Below are 20121 nucleotides of genomic sequence, written 5' to 3'. Positions count from 1 at the left end.
AATTTGTATGTAAATTGGAATGGGTACATTTACCTATTACCTGTAAATGTGACTGTTCATAAGTGTGACTTGTACATAAGTTGGATGTTTTTAACTCGGAACTTCCTATATATGAAAAGCTCTAAATTAGATCCGTTTTCCAGTTGAAATGAAAAGCAATCAGGGTAGCTCAGATCACCTTGGTTTGCCATATGAATCCAGGGAAGAACTCCCTGCTTTTTAGGGAAAACAACCAAGATTCTAGTCCTGTTTTGCATGTCTATTAGAAGAGACAGCATTTTGCAGGTTATGGCAACTTGGTGGATAATGGTGACAGAGTTGCTTCAGGCTGAGTGCAGCCTTCTAGCTCACATAAGGCAGTGATTTTCTGCCAGGAGGGGCAACACCAGTTAGGGAGTAGAAGGCGAAGAACACTCCCCTCAAACCCAAACGCACAAATGGTTTTCTCCTTTCCTCTAGGTCTTCTATTATTGGTAACTAGAAAACCTCTATGCAAGATAGCCAACAATAAAGGCAACCTTGTCGAAGATAAAAATCAGGACCACAAAGTATGTTTATCAATGCTGATAGCAAAGCAGATCAAAGCAGAACAGTTTTTCACTAAGGACTCTGGAAAAAACAATCCACTTAGCAGCAACATTACAGGTAAAATGCCCAAGAGCCATTAGAAACCAGGATCCTCCTCTCTAACTGGGGGAAAGAAATCTTTTAGAAACATACTTTACGTTATAGTTTCTTATGTCACTGGGACTCCTTTACTTTCCATTTTCCTTTCTCTAACTCTTAATTTTATTCCTTTCAGTTCTGATTTTTTAAAAAATTCTACAACACCTAAGCAATTTATTGGTGAACATTTTTTCAAATTTTTTTTTTTTTATTAAATCATAGCTGTGTACATTGATATGATCATGGGGCATCATTCACTAGCTTTACAGACCATTTACCAAGTTTCACATATACCCTTATAAGATGCACCCCTGGTGTAATCCCACCAATCCCCTTTACCCCCCTCCCTCCTCCCTCCCCTCCCTTTCCCCCTTCCCCCTATTCTTAGGTTGTAACTGGGTTATAGCTTTCATGTGAAAACCCTAAATTAGTTTCATAGTAGGGCTGAGTACATTGGGTACTTTTTCTTCCATTCTTGAGATACTTTACTAAGAAGAATATGTTCCAGCTCCATCCATGTAAACATGAAAGAGGTAAAGTCTCCATCTTTTTTTAAGGCTGCATAATATTCCATGGGGTACATGTACCACAATTTATTAATCCATTCGTGGATCGATGGGCACTTGGGCTCCTTCCATGACTTAGCAATTATGAATTGAGCTGCAATAAACATTCTGGTACAAATATCTTTGTTATGATGTGCTTTTTGGTCTTCTGGGTATATGTCCAGTAGAGGGATTACAGGATTGAATGGCAGATCTATTTTTAGATCTCTAAGTGTTCTCCATATCTCTTTCCAAAAGGAATGTACTAATTTGCATTCCCACCAGCAGTGCAAAAGTGTTCCCTTTTCTCCACATACGTGCCAACATCTCTGGTCTTGGGATTTTGTGATATAGGCTAGTCTCACTGGAGTTAGATGGTATCTCAAAGTAGTTTTGATTTGCATTTCTCTGATGATTAAAGATGATGAGCATTTTTTCATATGTCTGAAGGCCGCGCGCCTGTCTTCTTCAGAGAAGTTTCTCTTCAAATCCCTTGCCCAGCCTGCGATGGGATCCCTTGTTCTATTCTTGCTAATGCGTTTGAGTTCTCTGTGGATTCTGGTTATTAAACCTTTGTCGGAGACATAACCTGCAAATATCTTCTCCCATTCTGAGGGCTGTTTGCTTGCTTTACTTACTGTGTTCTTGGCTGTGCAGAAGCTTTTTAGTTTGATCAGGGCCCAGTAGTGTATTTTTGAAGCTGCTTCAATTGCCCGGGGGGGTCCTCCTCATAAAATACTCGCCCAGCCCTATTTCTTCAAGGGTTTTCCCTGCACTCTCCTCTAGTATTTTTATAGTTTCATGTTTTAAGTTTAAATCTTTTATCCAGTGAGAGTCTATTTTAGTTAATGGTGAAAGGTGTGGGTCCACTTTCAGTCTTCTACAGGCTGCCAGCCAGTTCACCCAGCACCATTTGTTAAATAGGGAATCTTTTCCCCACTGAATGTTTTTAATTGGCTTGTCAAAGATTAAATAACGGTAAGTAGCTGGATTCATCTCTTGGTTCTCTATTCTGTTCCAGACATCTACTTCTCTGTTTTTGTGCCAATACCATGCTGTTTTGATCACTATTGATTGGTAGTATAGTCTGAGGTCTGGTAGCGTAATTCCTCCTGCTTTGTTTTTATTTCTGAGTAATGTCTTGGCTATTCGAGGTTTTTTTCTGATTCCATATAAACCGAAGTATTGTTTTTTCAAGATCTTTAAAGTATGACAGTGGAGCTTTAATAGGGATTGCATTGAAATTATATATTGCTTTGGGTAGTATAGACATTTTAACAATATTGATTCTTCCCAGCCATGAGCATGGTATGTTTTTCCATTTGTTAATATTTTCAGCTATTTCTTTTCTTAGAGTTTCATAGTTCTCTTTATAGAGATCTTTCACGTCCTTTGTTAGATAAATTCCCAAATATTTCATCTTCTTTGGCACTACTGTGAATGGGATAGAGTCCTTAACTGTTTTTTCAACTTGACTGTTGTTGGTATATATAAAGGCTACCGATTTATGAATGTTGATTTTGTAACCTGAGACACTGCTGTATTCCTTGATCACTTCTAAAAGTTTTGTAGTAGAGTCCCTAGTGTTTTCCAGATATACTATCATATCATCTGTGAAGAGCGAAAGTTTGATCTCTAGTCCCAGCTACTCGGGAGGCTGAGGCAGGAGAATCGCCTAAGCCCAGGAGCTGGAGGTTGCTGTGACCTGTGTGATGCCACGGCACTCTACCGAGGGCAATAAAGTGAAACTCTGTCTCTACGAAAAAAAAAAAAAAAAGAAAGTTTGATCTCTTCTGACCCTATATGGATACCCTTGATCACCTTTTCTTCCCTAATTGCAGTGGCTAAAACTTCCATTACAATGTTAAAAAGCAATGGAGACAGTGGGCAGCCTTGTCTGGTTCCTGATCTCAGTGGAAATGATTCCAATTTAACTCCATTCAATATGATAATGGCTGTGGGTTTGCTGTAGATGGCCTCTATCAGTTTGAGAAATGTCCCTTCTATACCAATTTTCTTCTGATCATGAAGGGATGCTGGATATTATCAAAAGCTTTTTCTGCATCGATTGAGAGAATCATATGGTCTTTGTTTTTTAATTTGTTTATATGCTGAATTACATTTATAGATTTACGTATATTGAACCAGCCTTGAGATCCTGGGATAAAACTGACTTGGTCATGATGTATAATTTGTTTGATGTGTTGCTGGATTCTGTTTGTTAGGGTCTTGTTGAATATTTTTGCATCTATATTCATTAGTGATATCGGTCTATAATTTTCTTTTCTTGTTGGGTCTTTTCCTGGTTTGGGGATCAGGGTGATGTTTGCTTCATAGAACGCGTTGGGTAGTCTTCCTTCTTTTTCTACCTTTTGGAACAGGTTGAGTAATATAGGTACTGATTCCTCTTTAAAGGTTTGGTAGAATTCAGACGTGAAACCATCTGGTCCCGGGCTTTTCTTTTTAGGGAGGTTTTGTATGGTTGATGCTATTTCCGAACTTGGTATGGGCCTGTTCAACATTTCCACTTGATTCTGGCTAAGTCTTGGAAGGTGACGTGCTTCCAAGTATTGGTCAATATCCTTCAGATTTTCATATTTCTGAGAATAAAGTTTCTTTTAATATTCATTAAGGATTTTTTTGATTTCTGAGGAGTCTGTTGTTATTTCATCTTTGTTGTTTCTGATTGATGAGATTAGAGATTTTACTCTTTTTTTCCTGATTAGGTTGGCCAAAGGTTTATCTATTTTATTGAGCTTTTCGAAAAACCAGCTTTTTGATTTATTGATCTGTTGTATTATTCTTTTGTTTTCAATTTCATTTAATTCTGCTCTAATTTTGGTTATTTCTTTTCTTCTACTGGGTTTGGGGTTGGAATGTTCTTCCTTTTCCAGTTGCTTGAGATGTCCCATTAAGTTGTTAACTTCCTCTCTTTCCGTTCTCTTGAGGAAGGCTTGCAGTGCTATAAATTTCCCTCTTAGAACTGCCTTTGCGGTGTCCCAGAGGTTCTGATAGTTCGTGTCTTCATTGTTGTTTTGTTCCAAAAAATTGGTGATTTCTTTCTTAATCTCATCTCTGACCCAGCTATCCTTCAGCATAAGGTTATTTAACTTCCATGTTTTTGTATGAGTATGCAGATTCCTGTTGTTACTTAGTTCAAGTTTTATGCCTTGGTGGTCCGAGAAGATGCATGGAATAATTTCTATTCCTTTAAATTTACTGATGTTAGACTTGTGACCTAAGATGTGATTGATTTTGGAGTAAGTTCCATGGGCTGATGAGAAGTATGTATATTCAGTTTTGTTGGGATGAAATGTTTTGTAGATGTCTGCTAAATCCAAATGTTGGATGGTTAGGTTTAAATCTAAGATTTCTTTGCTCAGCTTCTTGTTGGAGGATCGATCCAACACTGCCAAAGGAGTGTTGAAATCTTCGACGATTATGGAGCTGGAGGAAATCAAGTTGCTCACGTCTGTTAGAGTTTCTCTTATAAATTGAGGTGCATTCTGGTTGGGTACATAGATATTAATAATTGAGATCTCATCATATTGAGTGTTACCCTTAACAAATATGAAGTGACCATTCTTGTCCTTCCTTACTTTTGTTGGTTTAAAGCCTATTGTATCTGCAAATAAAATTGCAACACCTGCTTTTTTCTGATTACTATTTGCCTGAAATATGGACGACCATCCTTTCACCCTGAGTCTGTATTTGTCTTTTAAGTTAAGACGTGACTCTTGTATGCAACAAATATCTGGCCTGAGTTTTTGTATCCAATCAGCTAACCTATGCCTCTTTAGAGGACAGTTTAAGCCATTCACATTAATGGAGAATATTGATAAGTCTGGTGAAGTTTTGGGTATCGAGTTTTTCAAAAGTCCAGTGGGCATTTTTAATCCTTTCGCCGGTGTGGAAATTGGAGTTTGATCCAAAGTTTCTGAGTGAGTTTACTTTTGTGGTATAGGATTGGGTTGGTCATTATGGAGGATAGGTCTGAGAATATCCTGAAGAGCTTGTTTTGTTATGGCAAATTTCTTCAACATATGAATGTCATTAAAGTATTTAATTTCTCCATCATAAATGAAACTCAGTTTAGCTGGATACAAGATCCAGAGTTGAAAGTTATTTTGCTTTAGGAGATTAAAAGTCGGTGACTACCCTCTTCTGGCTTGAAAAGTTTCAGCAGAGAGATCTGCAGTCATTCTAATATTCTTGCCTTTGAAGGTAATGGTTTTCTTTCTCCTGGCAGCTTTGAGGATTTTCTCCTTCATATTATCTTTACTAAAGTTAATTATGATATGCCTTGGGGATGTCTTATTGGGGTTGAGTCGTGCTGGGGTTCTGAAGCTGTCTGCTATCTGAATTTCAGAATCTCTAGGCATGTCTGGAAAATTCTCTTTCATAATTTCATGCAGAAGGGCCTCTGTGCCCAGCGAGGCCACTTCATCTGTTTCTTGAGCTCCTATGATTCGGATGTTCGCCTTCTTCGAATTATCCCAGAGCTCTCTGAGAGAATGATTCGTTTTTGCTGTCCATTTCTCTTCCTCTTTGAGAGTTTGGGAGCATTCAAAGGCTTTATCTTCGATGTCAGAAATCCTTTCTTCTGCTTGCTCCATTCTGTTGCTGAGGGATTCTACTGTATTTTTCATATCTTTGAGGGCTGTAAATTCTTGCTTCAATGTGTCTAAGTCTTTGGTGGTTTTGTCTTTAAATTCGTTAAATTCTTGAGACAACTTTTGAATTTCTCCTCGAATTCCTAATTCCACTTTGTTAATCTTGTCTGCAATCCAAATTCTGAATTCGATTTCTGAAATCTCAGCCAGTTGTTTATGAATGGGATTGTCAATTGCATCTGCCATATCTTTCCTTGGGGGGGTTGATCTATTCTGGTTATTCATGTTACCAGAGTTTTTCCGCTGATTCTGCCCCATGGTTGTTTTACTCAATCTGATTTTTTTCCCCTGGGGCTTTGTCAAGGGCCTGTACAGTGTTGTGCCCTGAGAAACTGGGGCCCTGTCTGGTTTGGTGGGGCTAAGTGGTTCTGTCTTGTTTTCAGCTGGTTTCTGTTCCACCCTTTTGTTTGTATCCTTGTGGTCGCAGCTCGCCTCAGTGGGATTGACGTGCGTTCTACAACCTTCTCTCTTAGTGCAGCTCAAATCCACCAGGTTACTTGCTGAATTTTTGTCCTTTAACTCTCCTTCTGGACGGGAGCCTCTGTGGAAAGCTGGCTTCAGTCAGCCATCTTGTGTCCTCCCTCTGGTGAACATTTTAATATGCTACAATTGATCCTTGAACAACGTGGGAGTTTAGGGGCACTGATGCCTCATGCATTCAAAACTCTTCAAATATTGTGACATGGTTGTTTGTACCCTTACATTAACCTGAAATAAAAAACAACAACATCAACAACAACCCCCCCCACATAAATCTATACATTACTTTGGACAACCCCCAAACTTTACTGATAGCCTACTGTTGACCAGAAGCCTTACTGATAACATAAAAAGTTGATTAACACATGATTTGTATGTTTTATGGATCAATATTCTTACAAGGAAGTGAGCTAGAAAAATGTTAAGGAACTCATATGTAAAACACATTTACAATACTGTATTGTACTTATCAATACCATAAGTTTACACTATTTACAAGGTGAGTCTTCTGAAATAGTGGCAACAGCAGCTGCAGGTCTCAATGTAGGGTACTTATCAAGGAATTCAACTTTTTCTTATAACATCATGTCTTTTATCTGCCTTGTTGGAGCACTTACAGCATCATTATGTTACTTGAGGTTTACACTATTGCACTAAACAATACATATGAACAGTACAAAAGAACCAAGAGAAATCACTTTTTACTGTGATACACAATTTACCGGAGAGATGAACTGCTCATGCAGAGATGGCTAGCATGACATGGCATTTTAAGTGGATGGTCGTAGGGCAGTAGCAACAGGAAGTGGCTATGAGATTATTACAGTAATCTGGTACGTGCTACAGTGAATTTTACGCAGTTCTGATTTAATATTGCATCTTTATGTTTGTTTACATTTTTCTTGACTGCAAATGATACCATGTATAGTCTGTATTTGGGTACGTAAATTTTGATAAATTTTAACTTTTCATAATATTTGTGTATATTTTATGGTAGCATATGATAAAATAGACTAGTATCTACATATATTTTATACGTTCCTGACATACCTAACTTTAATTTTTTTTTTTTAATATTTCTGGGCTACAAGGTTCATCCGAGTTTTTCCAAATTATTGCAAAACTCCAAAAATTTTCTTACATGTTTATTGAAAAAAAAACCATTTATTAGTGGACCCATGCAGTTCAAACCCGTGTTGTTCAAGGGTCAGCTATATTTGGAAGTGTTTTTTAGTCACAGCCTATTTGAGGTCACTAAAACTGCCTTGTGAAGATTATTTGATCCTTCTGAAACATTTGCCCTAATCTGATTTACTGAAGTCCTCATGTTAGAATCAGAAAGGACTTTTTTATTTTATAAATGAAGTAGGGACGAGCGAGATTAAGTGATTTGTTCAGGGTCAGCCTGGTTATTATGAAGCTGACTTCCTGAATCACAGATGATTACTATTTCCATTCCATTATTCTGTCTCCACCAAAATGGATTAAAAAAGCTTGTTTTGGGCGGCGCCTGTGGCTCAGTGAGTAGGGCGCTGGCCCCATATGCTGAGGGTGGCGCGTTCAAACCCAGCCCCGGCCAAACTGCAACAACAACAACAACAAAAAAAAAAATAGCCGGGTGTTGTGGCGGGCGCCTGTAGTCCCAGCTGCTCGGGAGGCTGAGGCAAGAGAATTGCTTAAGCCCAGGAGTTGGAGGTTGCTGTGAGCCGTGTGACGCCACAGCACTCTACCCGAAGGCGGTACAGTGAGACTGTCTCTACAAAAAAAAAAAAAAAAAAAAAAAGCTTTGTTTTAGGAAAGGAATAATCACTGAGATTATTTATAAAGAAAATCCTTAGCTCTTGAACAAATGTATACCTAGGAAAAGAAATTGGCAATCTTTAACTATATTCCTTACTTTTTTCTTCATGTATTCAGGGACAAAGGAGAAACCTCACGTTTACATTATAGAAAACATTTATTTTCCTCTTTTCTCAGTTGTTTGAGCTGATTTTTTTTATTTTTTGGCTGGGGCTGGGTTTGAACCTGCCACCTCTGGTATATGGGGCTGGCACCCTATTCCTTTGAGCCACAGGCACCACCCTTGTTTGGGCTGATTTAATGCAGTTCAGAAACCCTGTGTCTTGGGGGATCCAAGTGTCTCAGTGCCAACATCTGTATCACTCAGTGCTTATAGAGCCACATTTTGGTTTCATTCAAGGAATTATTTATTTTTTTGTCATTTGTTCAGCCTATAAAATCTAATAACTAGTACCTAAAGTGTATAGCAGCTGTGGCAGAAGCACATACATACCAGTTAATCCAAAGGCTTATCCATTGACTGGTAGGCTCTCTTGGCAGCTGCCACCTAACTCCCAGATACTTCAGGTTTGGTACTCAGGACAGAGGTCCCAAGTTGCTGCCCTGGCTGAAAGCAGCTATATCACTGTCTCTCAGCGCTTATTAACTGGTCATTGGCCTGTTACTGTTAGTCCTCTCTAGAGATGGGGCTGCTGTCCTTACCCAGAATATTTTGAACAGACTAAAGTTGCCTCAGAAGAGTTGTTTCTATTTTCACGTACCTAGTTGAAAATGGATTTTCAACAATGACTGTGATAAAAACAGTACCAGAAAGAAGTATGGCCATTCAGATTCTATTTGGGGTGGCACCAAACTTTTAAAAATGTTACTATTTCGTGATCCTTAAGTTCTCCAAACGGATAAATTTATTATACCACAGAAAACTGTAACATAATGTTGTAAAATAAATTTTATGGGGTACCTGTTCTTGTATTTGAAATGTGTTTTTAATATATCCAGTTTTTCTTTGTGAGTATAAAGTTGCTATTTTCTAAGATTTTGAAGTTAACATGTTTTATGAAATGAATGTGTAATTTTAGTATCCTTATCCTGACAAAATAAGTTAACACCTATGTTGGTCCTGAAAGGTTTTTTTTTTTTTCCCCCCAAGGACTTCATCTTTTTAGATCAGTTTTAGGTTCACAGTAAAATGGAAAGAAAACCAGATTTGCCATCTTCCCCCCATCCCACACCTGCCTAGCCTCCCCCATTATCAACATTCCCTCACTAGGGTGGTACATCTGGTATAAATGTAAACCTGCATCGCCACATCATTATCACCTAAATCCATAGTTTATTTTATATTAGGGTTCACTCCTGATGGTGTATATTCTGTAGGTCTGGACAAATGTATAACATGTATCCACCATTAAAGAAAGTATCTTACAGAATAGTTTCACTGCCCTAAGGACCTTCTGTGCTCTGCCTTCAAAGTTTTAAAATTTAACTGTTTTGGTGAAATCCCAGTCTTAAGAAACCATATTAGAAATGTTCAGCGCAATATCACCTAATATAAAGTTACATTCTCATTGGAACACTGGAGAAACTACTTTTTGAAGTCAATCAGTGGGAATCAGCAAATTCCTGATGTTTCTAATAGAGCTGAGTGACTGTACACAGCTTTTGCAATTGTCTTGAATTAGCTAACAGGCACTGACATTTTTTAGGTTGGTGAGGGTTAGCTACTTTCCTACAATCTCTGTATCAAGTTAGGAAAAAAAAATTCAAGCCCACATTAAATTTTTCACATACAGATTTCAATAAACAGTTTTTATCAAGCATCCAAAAATGTTTATGTAAGCTGTTCTGTAAGCTCAGTGAAGCCCTACTTATGATTTGGTAAGTTTCCCACCACTTTGCATGAAAGGTCCACCTCAGGCAGGCTTGACAATATTCCAAAGATAGGATAGTCCTACCCCAATCAGCAACAGCAACCGGAAATTCTTGCATGGAATGGCAGGAGGCATTACCATTTAGGAATCAAGCCTCAGCACAGGCCACAGACCTTCCTCGATTTTAATTTCCCTTTCATCCAAAGATGAGGAATTACTCTGAAACAATTTAGTCAGTTCATAACAATCCTGAATACCTCTGGTTTTAACAATGAGAGTCACTATTTCAAAAGGAAAACCTACTTCACAATTTACTCTGCTGATTATCAAAACCTCTGGCAGTGACTGAGACAGGACATCAGAAGCACCTGTAACCTTTGCCTGTGGCATTTCTAATTAGCGCATTCGCTGTGCTAGAGGGAAATCTCTTCAGAGCTACTAAGTATCCCTGCCTGTAACCTGACACACATATGAAAGCATTCTGCCCATTCAAAAGAGAATGAAAGCAAATTATAAAAATTGGGAAAAGAAAAAATACTACATGATTTCTCAGGACCCACCTGATACTATTTCAGGTGGGGATAAGGGACAGGCAGCATGAAGACAGGAAGAAGGAAGTCTTCATGGTTCTGAAAAATTCTCCCTGCCTCCTCAAACTGCTGGGACTGCCACATGCTACCCTTTTGGCAATAACTGATTTTCATTAAGGCTCATTGAAAAGACCACAGAAATCCTGTGGTGGCTTTAAAAATGTGTTACAAGCCTTATTTTTATTAGAAAATCGTAATTTAACAGAGCATTTTATACATTTTATTTTTGAGACAGACTCTCACTATGTCGCCCTTGGCAGAGAGCTGTGGTGTCACCGCTCACAACAACCTCCAATTCTTGGGCTTCAGTGATTCTCTTGCCTCAGCCTCTCAAGTAGCTGGGACTACAGGCACTTGCCACAATGCCTTGCTATTATTTTGTTGCAGTTATTGTTGTTTAGCAGGCCCAGGCTGGGTTGAACCCGCCTCCCTCGGTGTATGTGGCCGGCACCCTAACCACTGAGCTACAGACGCCAAGCCCATTTTATTTTTTTATTATTTATTTTTGAAGCATTTCATCAGTTCTAGATGGAAGTACTATACCTTCAAATGGAGAACAGATTTAAAGATAGAAAAATAATTACCTATCCATTCATAGTGAGCACAACCTTATTGAACAGAAAACGAGATAAATTTTAAAAAGGCAAAACTAAAACTCTTAAAAATAAGATTGTGTTTTTCTGTGTTACCTATGCAATGAATCTGAAGGTGCACCCAAGGTCTCCTGCTTTGCCTCCAGAAGCATGCCCCTAGTGGTCTTTCTTGGGAAATAAAACAAAGTAGTAGTAAAAAATTCCAGGGTCGAATAGAACACACGTAAAGAAGAAATTTTTTTTTTTTTTGCAGTTTTTGGCCTGGGCTAGGTTTGAACCCGCCACCTCTGGCATATGGGGCTGGTGCCCTACCCCTTTGACACACAGGCACCACCCAAAGAAGAAATTCTTTATTAAATCAGTACCTTGATGTTAGGGCAATGTAGAAACAATTCATTACATTCTGAATTCTACATAGATAACACATGCAGCTAAAATGACCGTTTTATTTATTTATTTTTTGAGACAAAATTTCATTGTGTTGCCCTCTGTAGAGAGCGGTGGCATCACAGCTCACAGCAACTTCAAACTCTTGGGCTTAAGTGATTCTCTGGCCTCAGCCTCCCAAGTAGCTAGGATTACAGGCGTCCACCACAACACCCGGTTATTTTTTTGTTGTAGTTGTCATTGTTTAGCTGGCCCTGGCTGGGTTCAAACCCACCAACCTTGGTGTATATGGCTGGTGACCTGTCCACTGAGCTACAGGCACTGCCCTAAAATGACAGTTTTAAATTTGCGAAAATCTCTATCCTTACTAAACTGATAAATATCTACTTTAAATTCTTTATGGGTTCAACTTAGAAAATGTTGAATCAAAATAAATTTAGAGCTAAGTAATTAGAATTAAATAGTGACTAATAAGATCCTAAAAGGCAAATTGAAAGTGGAAATACTTTCACCTAACAAATGGTTATTGAATACTTATTATAAACTAGGCATTGTTCTTGCTACTGTATACACCAGTGAACAAAAAAGCAAAAATACCCCATCTCCAATTTATAGGAAAATTGTAGTCCCTAAATATTGACTGAATAGATATTGTCATAATTGTATTGTAGATTTGTTCTGTTTGGGTGATTACCTAAATGGAAAAAATATTTTAACATTTCATAGATTCTATTTCCTTCTTGAATACTAACACTTCACAAAATTCCTACTTTTGAGGCAGCTGGTTATCCAGAGATTGCTAGAGACCGACTAATTATCTGATACTGACCCAGGCTACTTTCCCAAATTGTTCAGGTGCCTGGGAAGCAGTGCCCACCACTGTTCTGGAATAGCACATTTTGCTGCAACACTCTTTAAATTGTTTTCCTCTAAATATTTACATGACCTATTTTAAGGTATGACATTTCAAATATATCCTTACATTTTGCTAATTATCAAGGAGGGGTTCTCAACAATCAATAGTTTGGGTACTTCTATTTTGGGAAGGGTGTGTTCACAATGTCTGGCATTAGTGAGTAAAGGCCAGGGAGGCTAAATGAATCCTGCAGTAGGATGACAGTCTTTTACCATAAAGAACTGTCCCACCCAAAAAGCCAAGAGTGCCTGTCCATGTAGGGACACTGAGATGTTGTCACCTGGTACAGTAACAGAGACAGAAACTTCATTTTAGTCACATAGCCAGATAATTTTAGTTCTTTTATTAAATATAAAAAATATTTATATGCTACAAAAATTATTTCAGTGAAAACTACGTAGGAAAGTACAAAATAATATGCTTTTTCTACACCTTAATTTGGTTAAGAAACTTATAAGCAAATGGAAAGTAATAAGTACTTAACTGCTATGAACAGTTTTGAGAACAAGAAAATCTGTAACGCTGAAGACTGTTTTACATCATGTTCATAGATTTCTTCAAATGATATACTTTAAAAATAAATCATTTAAAGAATTGCTCAGACTAGTTTGGTGGTGTCTCAATTTCAGAATATTGGCAAAAAAAGTCACATGTAAAAACAATCACCTCAATGCAATTAAATGCTATTTTTGTTTGTCTAAGTGTCCTTTAAAATAGTTGTTTCCAAACATTAAGAAATGGGAGAAAAAAAAAAAAAGATGTGGGAGAATATCCTGAGTACAGCTTGTTAAAATACAGATTGCTGGTCTTACCCCAGAGTTTCTTACAAGTTTGTAAGTAGTTCTGATGCTGTTGGTCTGGCCAGAATATTTTGAGAACCACTGCTTTAAGATCTAGTCTCCAGAATTTGAACTAATAAGCAATGCCAATATGCCTTTGCTATTTCTAACAGTAAATAAATAAAAGAACATTTTAGATATGGCTTCAACAAATTCTTGAAATGTTCTACTGAAATAGAACATATGGTTTACGCATTTTCAGCTTACAGAGATTCCCATGAGTTCAAAAGACAGAACCAGAGGACAGTCCAATTCAGGATAATCTATGACTACATAAAAACATTCATTTTACAAAATACATTGCAGCTGTTAGGGTACAGGGACCTTGCTCCTATCCTCTCCATGCTTCCTCTCTATAGAAAATCCAGTAAATTATAAAAAGTACTATACTCAAAATGAGAACTTAACCTGTCATGAATGTACACATAAAATATCACAGTGAATTATCATATTCAAGACTCAGATTCAGGAACTACTTCATCAGGGCAGCAATAATATTCCACAAAACATATTTGTCCATCTTCATTTCTAATCATATACTGCAGTGAAAGGAAGCCTCGGTTATCCATCCGAATAGATACCTTACAAGATAGAACTAATGCCTTTGTAGATGGTTTCAGAAGAGAAATCTTGTATCTGTAGAAAAGTAAATAAAAAGCTGTTATTTTGACATGCTTTGTACTATATTCATAATTCCAAATGCAGGACAAAAAATAGCCAAGGACTACCAAGCAGCAAATAGAAGAGTAAAATTAAGTGCTTATCCAAATGCTAGTATTTTCTCTTGGTTTCTTAAAAAAATTCACCCACTATTACAACTCCAATCCCCAAGTAAGTCTTGTACCCTACTGTGCATTTTTAAAAATGCTACATGTTTTATTAACAGATTTAAGTATTTTTAAAATTTTTATTTAACAGAAATTTGGTGTTTAACCTCACCTTCATTACCTGTGGTAATCTCTATATTAAGTACTGACCTGTTGACTTGGGTCTCATTACAATGAAATGCTTCCATCAAATCAGAATCTTTGGGATAGTCAAGATGGGAACTTCCTGCATTTCCAAAAGTAGATAACCTACAGAGAATGGGCAACTCATTTATTTATTGGTCCAATAATAAGCCACATTAGAATACAAATAAAACACTTTCTTAAGAAGCTCATCCTGGGAGATCAGCAGTTCTCAACCTGTGGATTGCGACCCCTTTGTAACAATGAAAATACATCCCAGCATTAGGAAGGTTGAGAACCACTGTGGTAGATGAAACAGACATGTAAACAGATGTTTACAGTATACTTTAACGAGTACCTTAACAAAAGTTCCCACAGGATGCTGGGGTTGGGGGGTGAGGACAGGGCAACTAGCAGTCAACAGGTGGACTTCACCATACCCAGCTAGTTTTTTAAACATTTGTGGAGATGGAGTCTCACTATATTGCCCAGGCTAGTCTGAAACTCCTGGCCTCAAGTCTTCCTCCTGCCTTGTCCTCCCAAAGTATTGGGAATTAGAGGATTGAGCCACCACCCGTTCTGATTTCCACTTTGATTCATATTTTAATACACCTTGAGGCAAATTTTTAATGGTCTAATGCCATGAGAAGAGCCTGTAATTCTTCTAAAGTAGATATAAAAAGAACTTTTACTGCATGTGAATTTAGCTCCTTTATTCTTTAATATTCTGAAATATTTCAAAAAAAAAGGAAGAAACATTTAGATCCCCTCTCCAAATTGTTAAAATCTCTAAATTGATTCTAATCCAGAAAAGAGGCTCGTCATTTTGTAAATCGTTGAGTCAAAATATCAGGAACAGCTTTATAGCTTCTGACATTGTATTCCTGCTGAAAGTTGCCCTCCCTTAGGAAGCTGACCTCCCTAAGTACTCATATACTGTTTCCTTCATCCCTGTGTATGACTATGGTACTTCACGGCCATCAATTTTGTTCCTTCTCTGCTGTTCCATGTTCTCCTCACCTAGATTTTAAGCTGTTCCTTTGGACATGCACACAATAGGTGATCAACAGATACTTAGTGAGTTAACATACAGAAAATATCTACTTCTTGTGCATCCAAAACTAACTTGAAAGAGAAAAAGATACGATATAATCAAATACCTCTTCAAAATGTTTAAGCCCATTTTCCTCATAATGTAGCCTGAGCTATGACAATAAGTAATACAACAATGAAAAGACCATTAGTTTATGGAATCAACACCACCTAATTGTGAAATCCTAAAGAGTTAATTCTCTTAGGGCTTAAGTTTCATAATTTGTAAAATTACAAGGTGAGGGTACAAGCTCTTTAAAGTTCTGAAAATTCTAGGAACCTGGAAAGTAAAAATTCTGTATCCTTAACAGATGTGTAAGGGAGATGGAGTACAGGCCACATTAAGTGTAGATGCACTGCTTTCAAGTACCTGAAGTAAGGCTTGTCAGGAGACATGGTTATCTGTAGGACCTCACTTGTCATATCCAGTTCAGAAAAGGCTTCACGGAGCCCCTCTGACTGCAGGATAATTTTATTAATAACATTGGTGCTACAGAAATCAAAGTCCAGAGTCTCTACTGGCTCCTGAGTATTAATTTTGCAGACTGTTACCACTCCTCCTTCTTCCAGAAACAGCATCAAAGGGTAACCATAATCTTGGTAACACATCCGAAGTGCAGTTAAAGTCCCTGTAGCAATGCAAGAAATGATGCTTTGCACTTAGCTCATCTCAAAATGATACATAAAATTTCTCAAGAGTAATTCTGCTTAATTTCTGGCATATATTTATCTCTTTATAAGAGGGATTACATTTTCTCTGATGACAGTCATGTGTAGACAATTCCAAAAATAACATCAAGAAAACTGGGAACCAGTTACAATAAACGTAACCTTCTCGAATAATATGCAGCTTTTCAAAAACACCTCAGAAACAGCTTGATTTTATACATAAGCAATTTCAGAATGGAGAATCTGCACTGACCAACACAGCAAGTAACAAAACAATTGTAGAATAGGGTATGCTATTCCTTGAAGACTCAATTTGTGCAACAGCGTATTGCTTTGATATTGTCTATAACATTAGTGTAGTCACTATAAGGATCCTTCCAACCTTTTCTACTGGGAGATATCTTTTATATTTTCTTGAATTTTAAGATCAAATTGAGAAGAAGAGTGATGATGTGAACTTTAACATTGCAAACACTAGAGGGAAGGAAGAACATGATAAGGTATTTGAGCTCCTTCTCATTTACTCGATGGAGAGCCACAGTCAAGAATGGAAGGCAGCAGATACTTCTCTGAAAAATCAGCTGGGGAACACAATATTAGAAAATATGTAATTAATAATAGTAGAATTACCAGTGCAAAATTAAAATATATGTTTTCTGGAGAACTATAACTGAATCTTCCTAGCTAATGTATTGGTTGCTTTCCTGGGAAATAAAATCATTCTTCTAAGGATTCATTGTAGTTGCAACTGAATTTCATCACTCATAAAAATACTTCTCTAAACAAATAAAAAAATATATGTTTTAAAGGAAATCATTTGAGAAAATAGACAATTTATAAACAGGGCTAGAAAAAAACCCCAAAATTTAAACAGTAAATTGGGAGGGCGGCGCCTGTGGCTCAGTGGGTAGTGTGCCGGCCCCATATACCGAGGGTGGCAGGTTCAAAACCGGCCTCGGCCAAACTGCAACCAAAAAATAGCCGGGCGTTGTGGCGGGCGCCTGTAGTCCCAGCTGCTCAGGAAGCTGAGGCAAGAGAATTGCTCAAGCCCGGGAGTTGGAGGTTGCTGTGAGCTGTGTGAGGCCACGGCACTCTACAGAGGGCCATAAAGTGAGACTCTGTCTCTACATAAAAAAAAAAAAACAAACGCAGTAAATTGGGAGTCAGGACATCTGGCTTCTGCTTTTCTCTGCTATCAACTATTGATAGCTGAGAAATTCTGGATAAGTTAGGGAAAAGAATTAAAACATATTTCATAATATTAAAGATATTTAAGACATGTCCAAACTATTCTTTTGGCTAGTTAAAATTTAAAATCCCCAAAGCTTTGTAAATTTTAAAAAAGCTGAATATAAATACTTTTACAAATATGAAAAGAACTATCAATACATGTTCAATTAATACTGCGAAACATCAGACTCCATGATGTTGACCACTGAAAATGAATTAGCAATTTTCTAAAGAAATGTTCATATTCCAAATAAGATCCTGTATTCTTTTGACCATTACGTATAATGCTTTTCTGTCTTTAAAATGGTAAAGTGGTTTACCTGGTGCAGGACTTGATCCAAAAATAGATAAACAGTCTAAAAGGACAGTTAAATTAATTCGAAAAGTAACAGACTCTTCCTGAACTGTAAACTCTTGAAATATTCCAGCCTATGAGAAAAGCAAACATGAGATTGTGGATATATTAAAAATGAAAAAACATCAAGTGCCAGATTTTGTTTTATATGTTTTTAAAGTGATAATATTGTGTTAATTCTGTGAGAATCATTTCTAATTACCAATCAAAACATCTTAGTTTTATCCATTAGAACAGTACTACTAAATAGTTGAAGATGTAGCAGAGATTCAAGCTCCATATAAAACCTTGCGAAGGATGTTCATCTCTACTCCTGAATTTAAAAGTATTCCCTACGTGACTTACCCTTGTGTCCTTTTTGTGCTCATCTGGAAAACAAAGAATTTTACAATGCATGTGTGTATTAGTTTTCAATTTCTTTTGAGGACAAGAAGCATGTCTTAGTTATCCCTGCATTCCTGAAGTCATACTGTGCATTAGGCAATGGTCTCCAACCTTTTTTGTACCAGGGACCATTTTCATGGAAGACAATTTTTCCAAGGACTGGAGCAGGGGTAGGGGGAGTTTCAGGATGATTCAAGTACATTACATTTATTGTGTACTTTATTTCTATTATGTATTACATTGCAATACATATTGAAATAATTATATAACTTACCATAATACAGAATCAGTAGGAGCCCTAAGCTTGTTTTCCTCCCACTAGATCATCCCATTTTGGGGTGATGGGAGAGAGTGACACTCAAAGTGTATTGCTTATGTCCTCAACTCTACCTCAGATCATCAGGCATCAGATTCTCCTAAGGAACACAGCCTAGATCCCTCACCCACACAGTTTACAGTAGAGTTTGTGCTCCTACAAGAATCTAATGGTGCCACTGATCTGACAAGAGGTGGAACTCGGGTGATGTGAGCATGAGGGGCAGCTGTAAACACAGAGGAAGCTTCACTTGCTGGCCTCCTGCTCACCTCCTGCTGGGTGGGTTTCTAATAGGCTGTGGACCTGTGTGGGTCTGTGGCCTGGGGGTTGCAGGCCACAGACCCACACAGGATATCTAAGTTGCAGCACTTATCTAAGTTGCAGCACTTTCTTGAAAAGAAAGCAGAATTGAAATCCGAAATCTTATCTGAACCATACAAATATTTCTTTGTAACAACAAAGAGATTCTGTTACAACCAAAAAGAGGAAAAGTGCTTTTTAATTACAGGGAGGAAGGAATAACATAGTGGTAAAAAGCATATATTCTGGACATAAATGTTCTGTGTTCTCATCCCACTCAGCCATTTACCAGTTAGGAGACTGCTGGCAAATCACTTACATTGTGCCTCGTTTCTATATATGTAAAAATGGGAATAAAAACAGAATCAACCTCATAGGATTCTTGTGAAGATTAAAGTTAAACACTAAGAGGAATGCTTAGTCTATAGTTTAACTTAATAAGCTTTAGTCGACATTATTATTACATTAAACATTATTTCTGTAAAATACGTTGAGAAAGGGATTTGTTACCAGGAGAAAAGAATTCAAATAATGACATTTTGCTCTGTAATGTAAATTACGTTTAAGATCTTCAGAATTTATTAAACTGTGTAAAGAACAGCAAATGTCACAGGCTTACAGGCGCCTACTTCCATACCTGAATAAAAGCATTTGCTTGCACACACTTTGCATTTTCGACGGTAACCTTAATTCCATTTTTAGTGGCGAAACACGTGGCATAGTCTTGGAAATGAATAGCTTTCAAGATAGTGGAGAGATTCCTGACGTTGTCAAGGCTGGCCACTAAGCTGTACTGATCATTCTCATCTTCGATATGCTGGGTTAGGAGAGGCATCGTCCCCTGCACTTTCGGTCCTCAGCGTGCTCCTGGGGCTAACACCTGCTCCCACGGAGAACGAAACACCTGACAAGATTCGACAATAACTCCCAGTCAATGCCAGGGAGGTCCACGGGCCTCCACCTACGTTGAGGCGGTGGAAGGCGTCGTTGAACTGGGCCGACCGGGCCAGCGCTACCTGGACCATGTAACTGCCTCTATAACTTAAGGGGAAATTATTTCTCTCTCTAAGGTACGGTTTCCTCGTTTTCAGTATGGAGACAGTAACAGGGGAAAAGCTACGAAGAATGCAAATACTCAACTGACGCGGTAGTTCACTTGGGCAGTTTCTCCATGTCAATCCGGAGCTACCAACCTAGCCTCCAACACAGCGGGCGATGAGGGCGGGCCCCGGCGCCTTACAAAGTCCTTTAAGTGTCCCTGACAACCCCACTCACCGGCCCGCCCGCAGACCCCCGGTGCGGACACGCTACGTTTGTGGTGGTGTCCGGACGCCCGAGAGCCCGTCCCAGCCAAGTCCTTGGGGGTTGACCTGCAGTTACCAGGAAACTGCGGGGGAAGCAGAGGAGGTCCAGCCACTGCTCTCAGATCGACCCTCCAGCCCGGCCTGCCCGGCCTGCCCGGCCT

General features: G+C 38.2%; 1 protein-coding gene across 3 annotated transcripts; it reads right to left on the bottom strand.

The window, feature by feature from the left end:
- Nucleotides 1-13619: 13619 nt before the first annotated feature.
- Nucleotides 13620-20114, bottom strand: RAD1 (RAD1 checkpoint DNA exonuclease). 3 transcript variants are annotated; one of them, XM_053592370.1, is made up of 6 exons: nt 19932-20114; nt 19294-19560; nt 17622-17730; nt 15773-16031; nt 14338-14436; nt 13620-13996 (listed from the first exon to the last, which is right to left on the bottom strand). In XM_053592370.1, the coding sequence occupies exons 2-6, from the start codon at nt 19489-19491 to the stop codon at nt 13813-13815; spliced, it is 849 nt and encodes a 282-aa protein (XP_053448345.1). In that variant the 5' UTR covers nt 19492-19560; nt 19932-20114; the 3' UTR covers nt 13620-13812. The 3 variants fall into 3 exon arrangements, with proteins under 3 accessions (XP_053448345.1, XP_053448355.1, XP_053448336.1); XM_053592380.1 differs by having other exon boundaries at nt 20037-20114; XM_053592361.1 differs by having other exon boundaries at nt 19294-20114.
- Between the last annotated feature and the right edge of the window lie 7 nt (nt 20115-20121).

The sequence above is a fragment of the Nycticebus coucang genome, chromosome 1 (genome assembly GCF_027406575.1).
Source record: "Nycticebus coucang isolate mNycCou1 chromosome 1, mNycCou1.pri, whole genome shotgun sequence".
Classification (NCBI taxonomy): Eukaryota; Metazoa; Chordata; class Mammalia; order Primates; family Lorisidae; genus Nycticebus; species Nycticebus coucang.
Note: the sequence above shows the minus strand (reverse complement) of the source record. Positions and strands in the feature narration are given on the sequence as shown.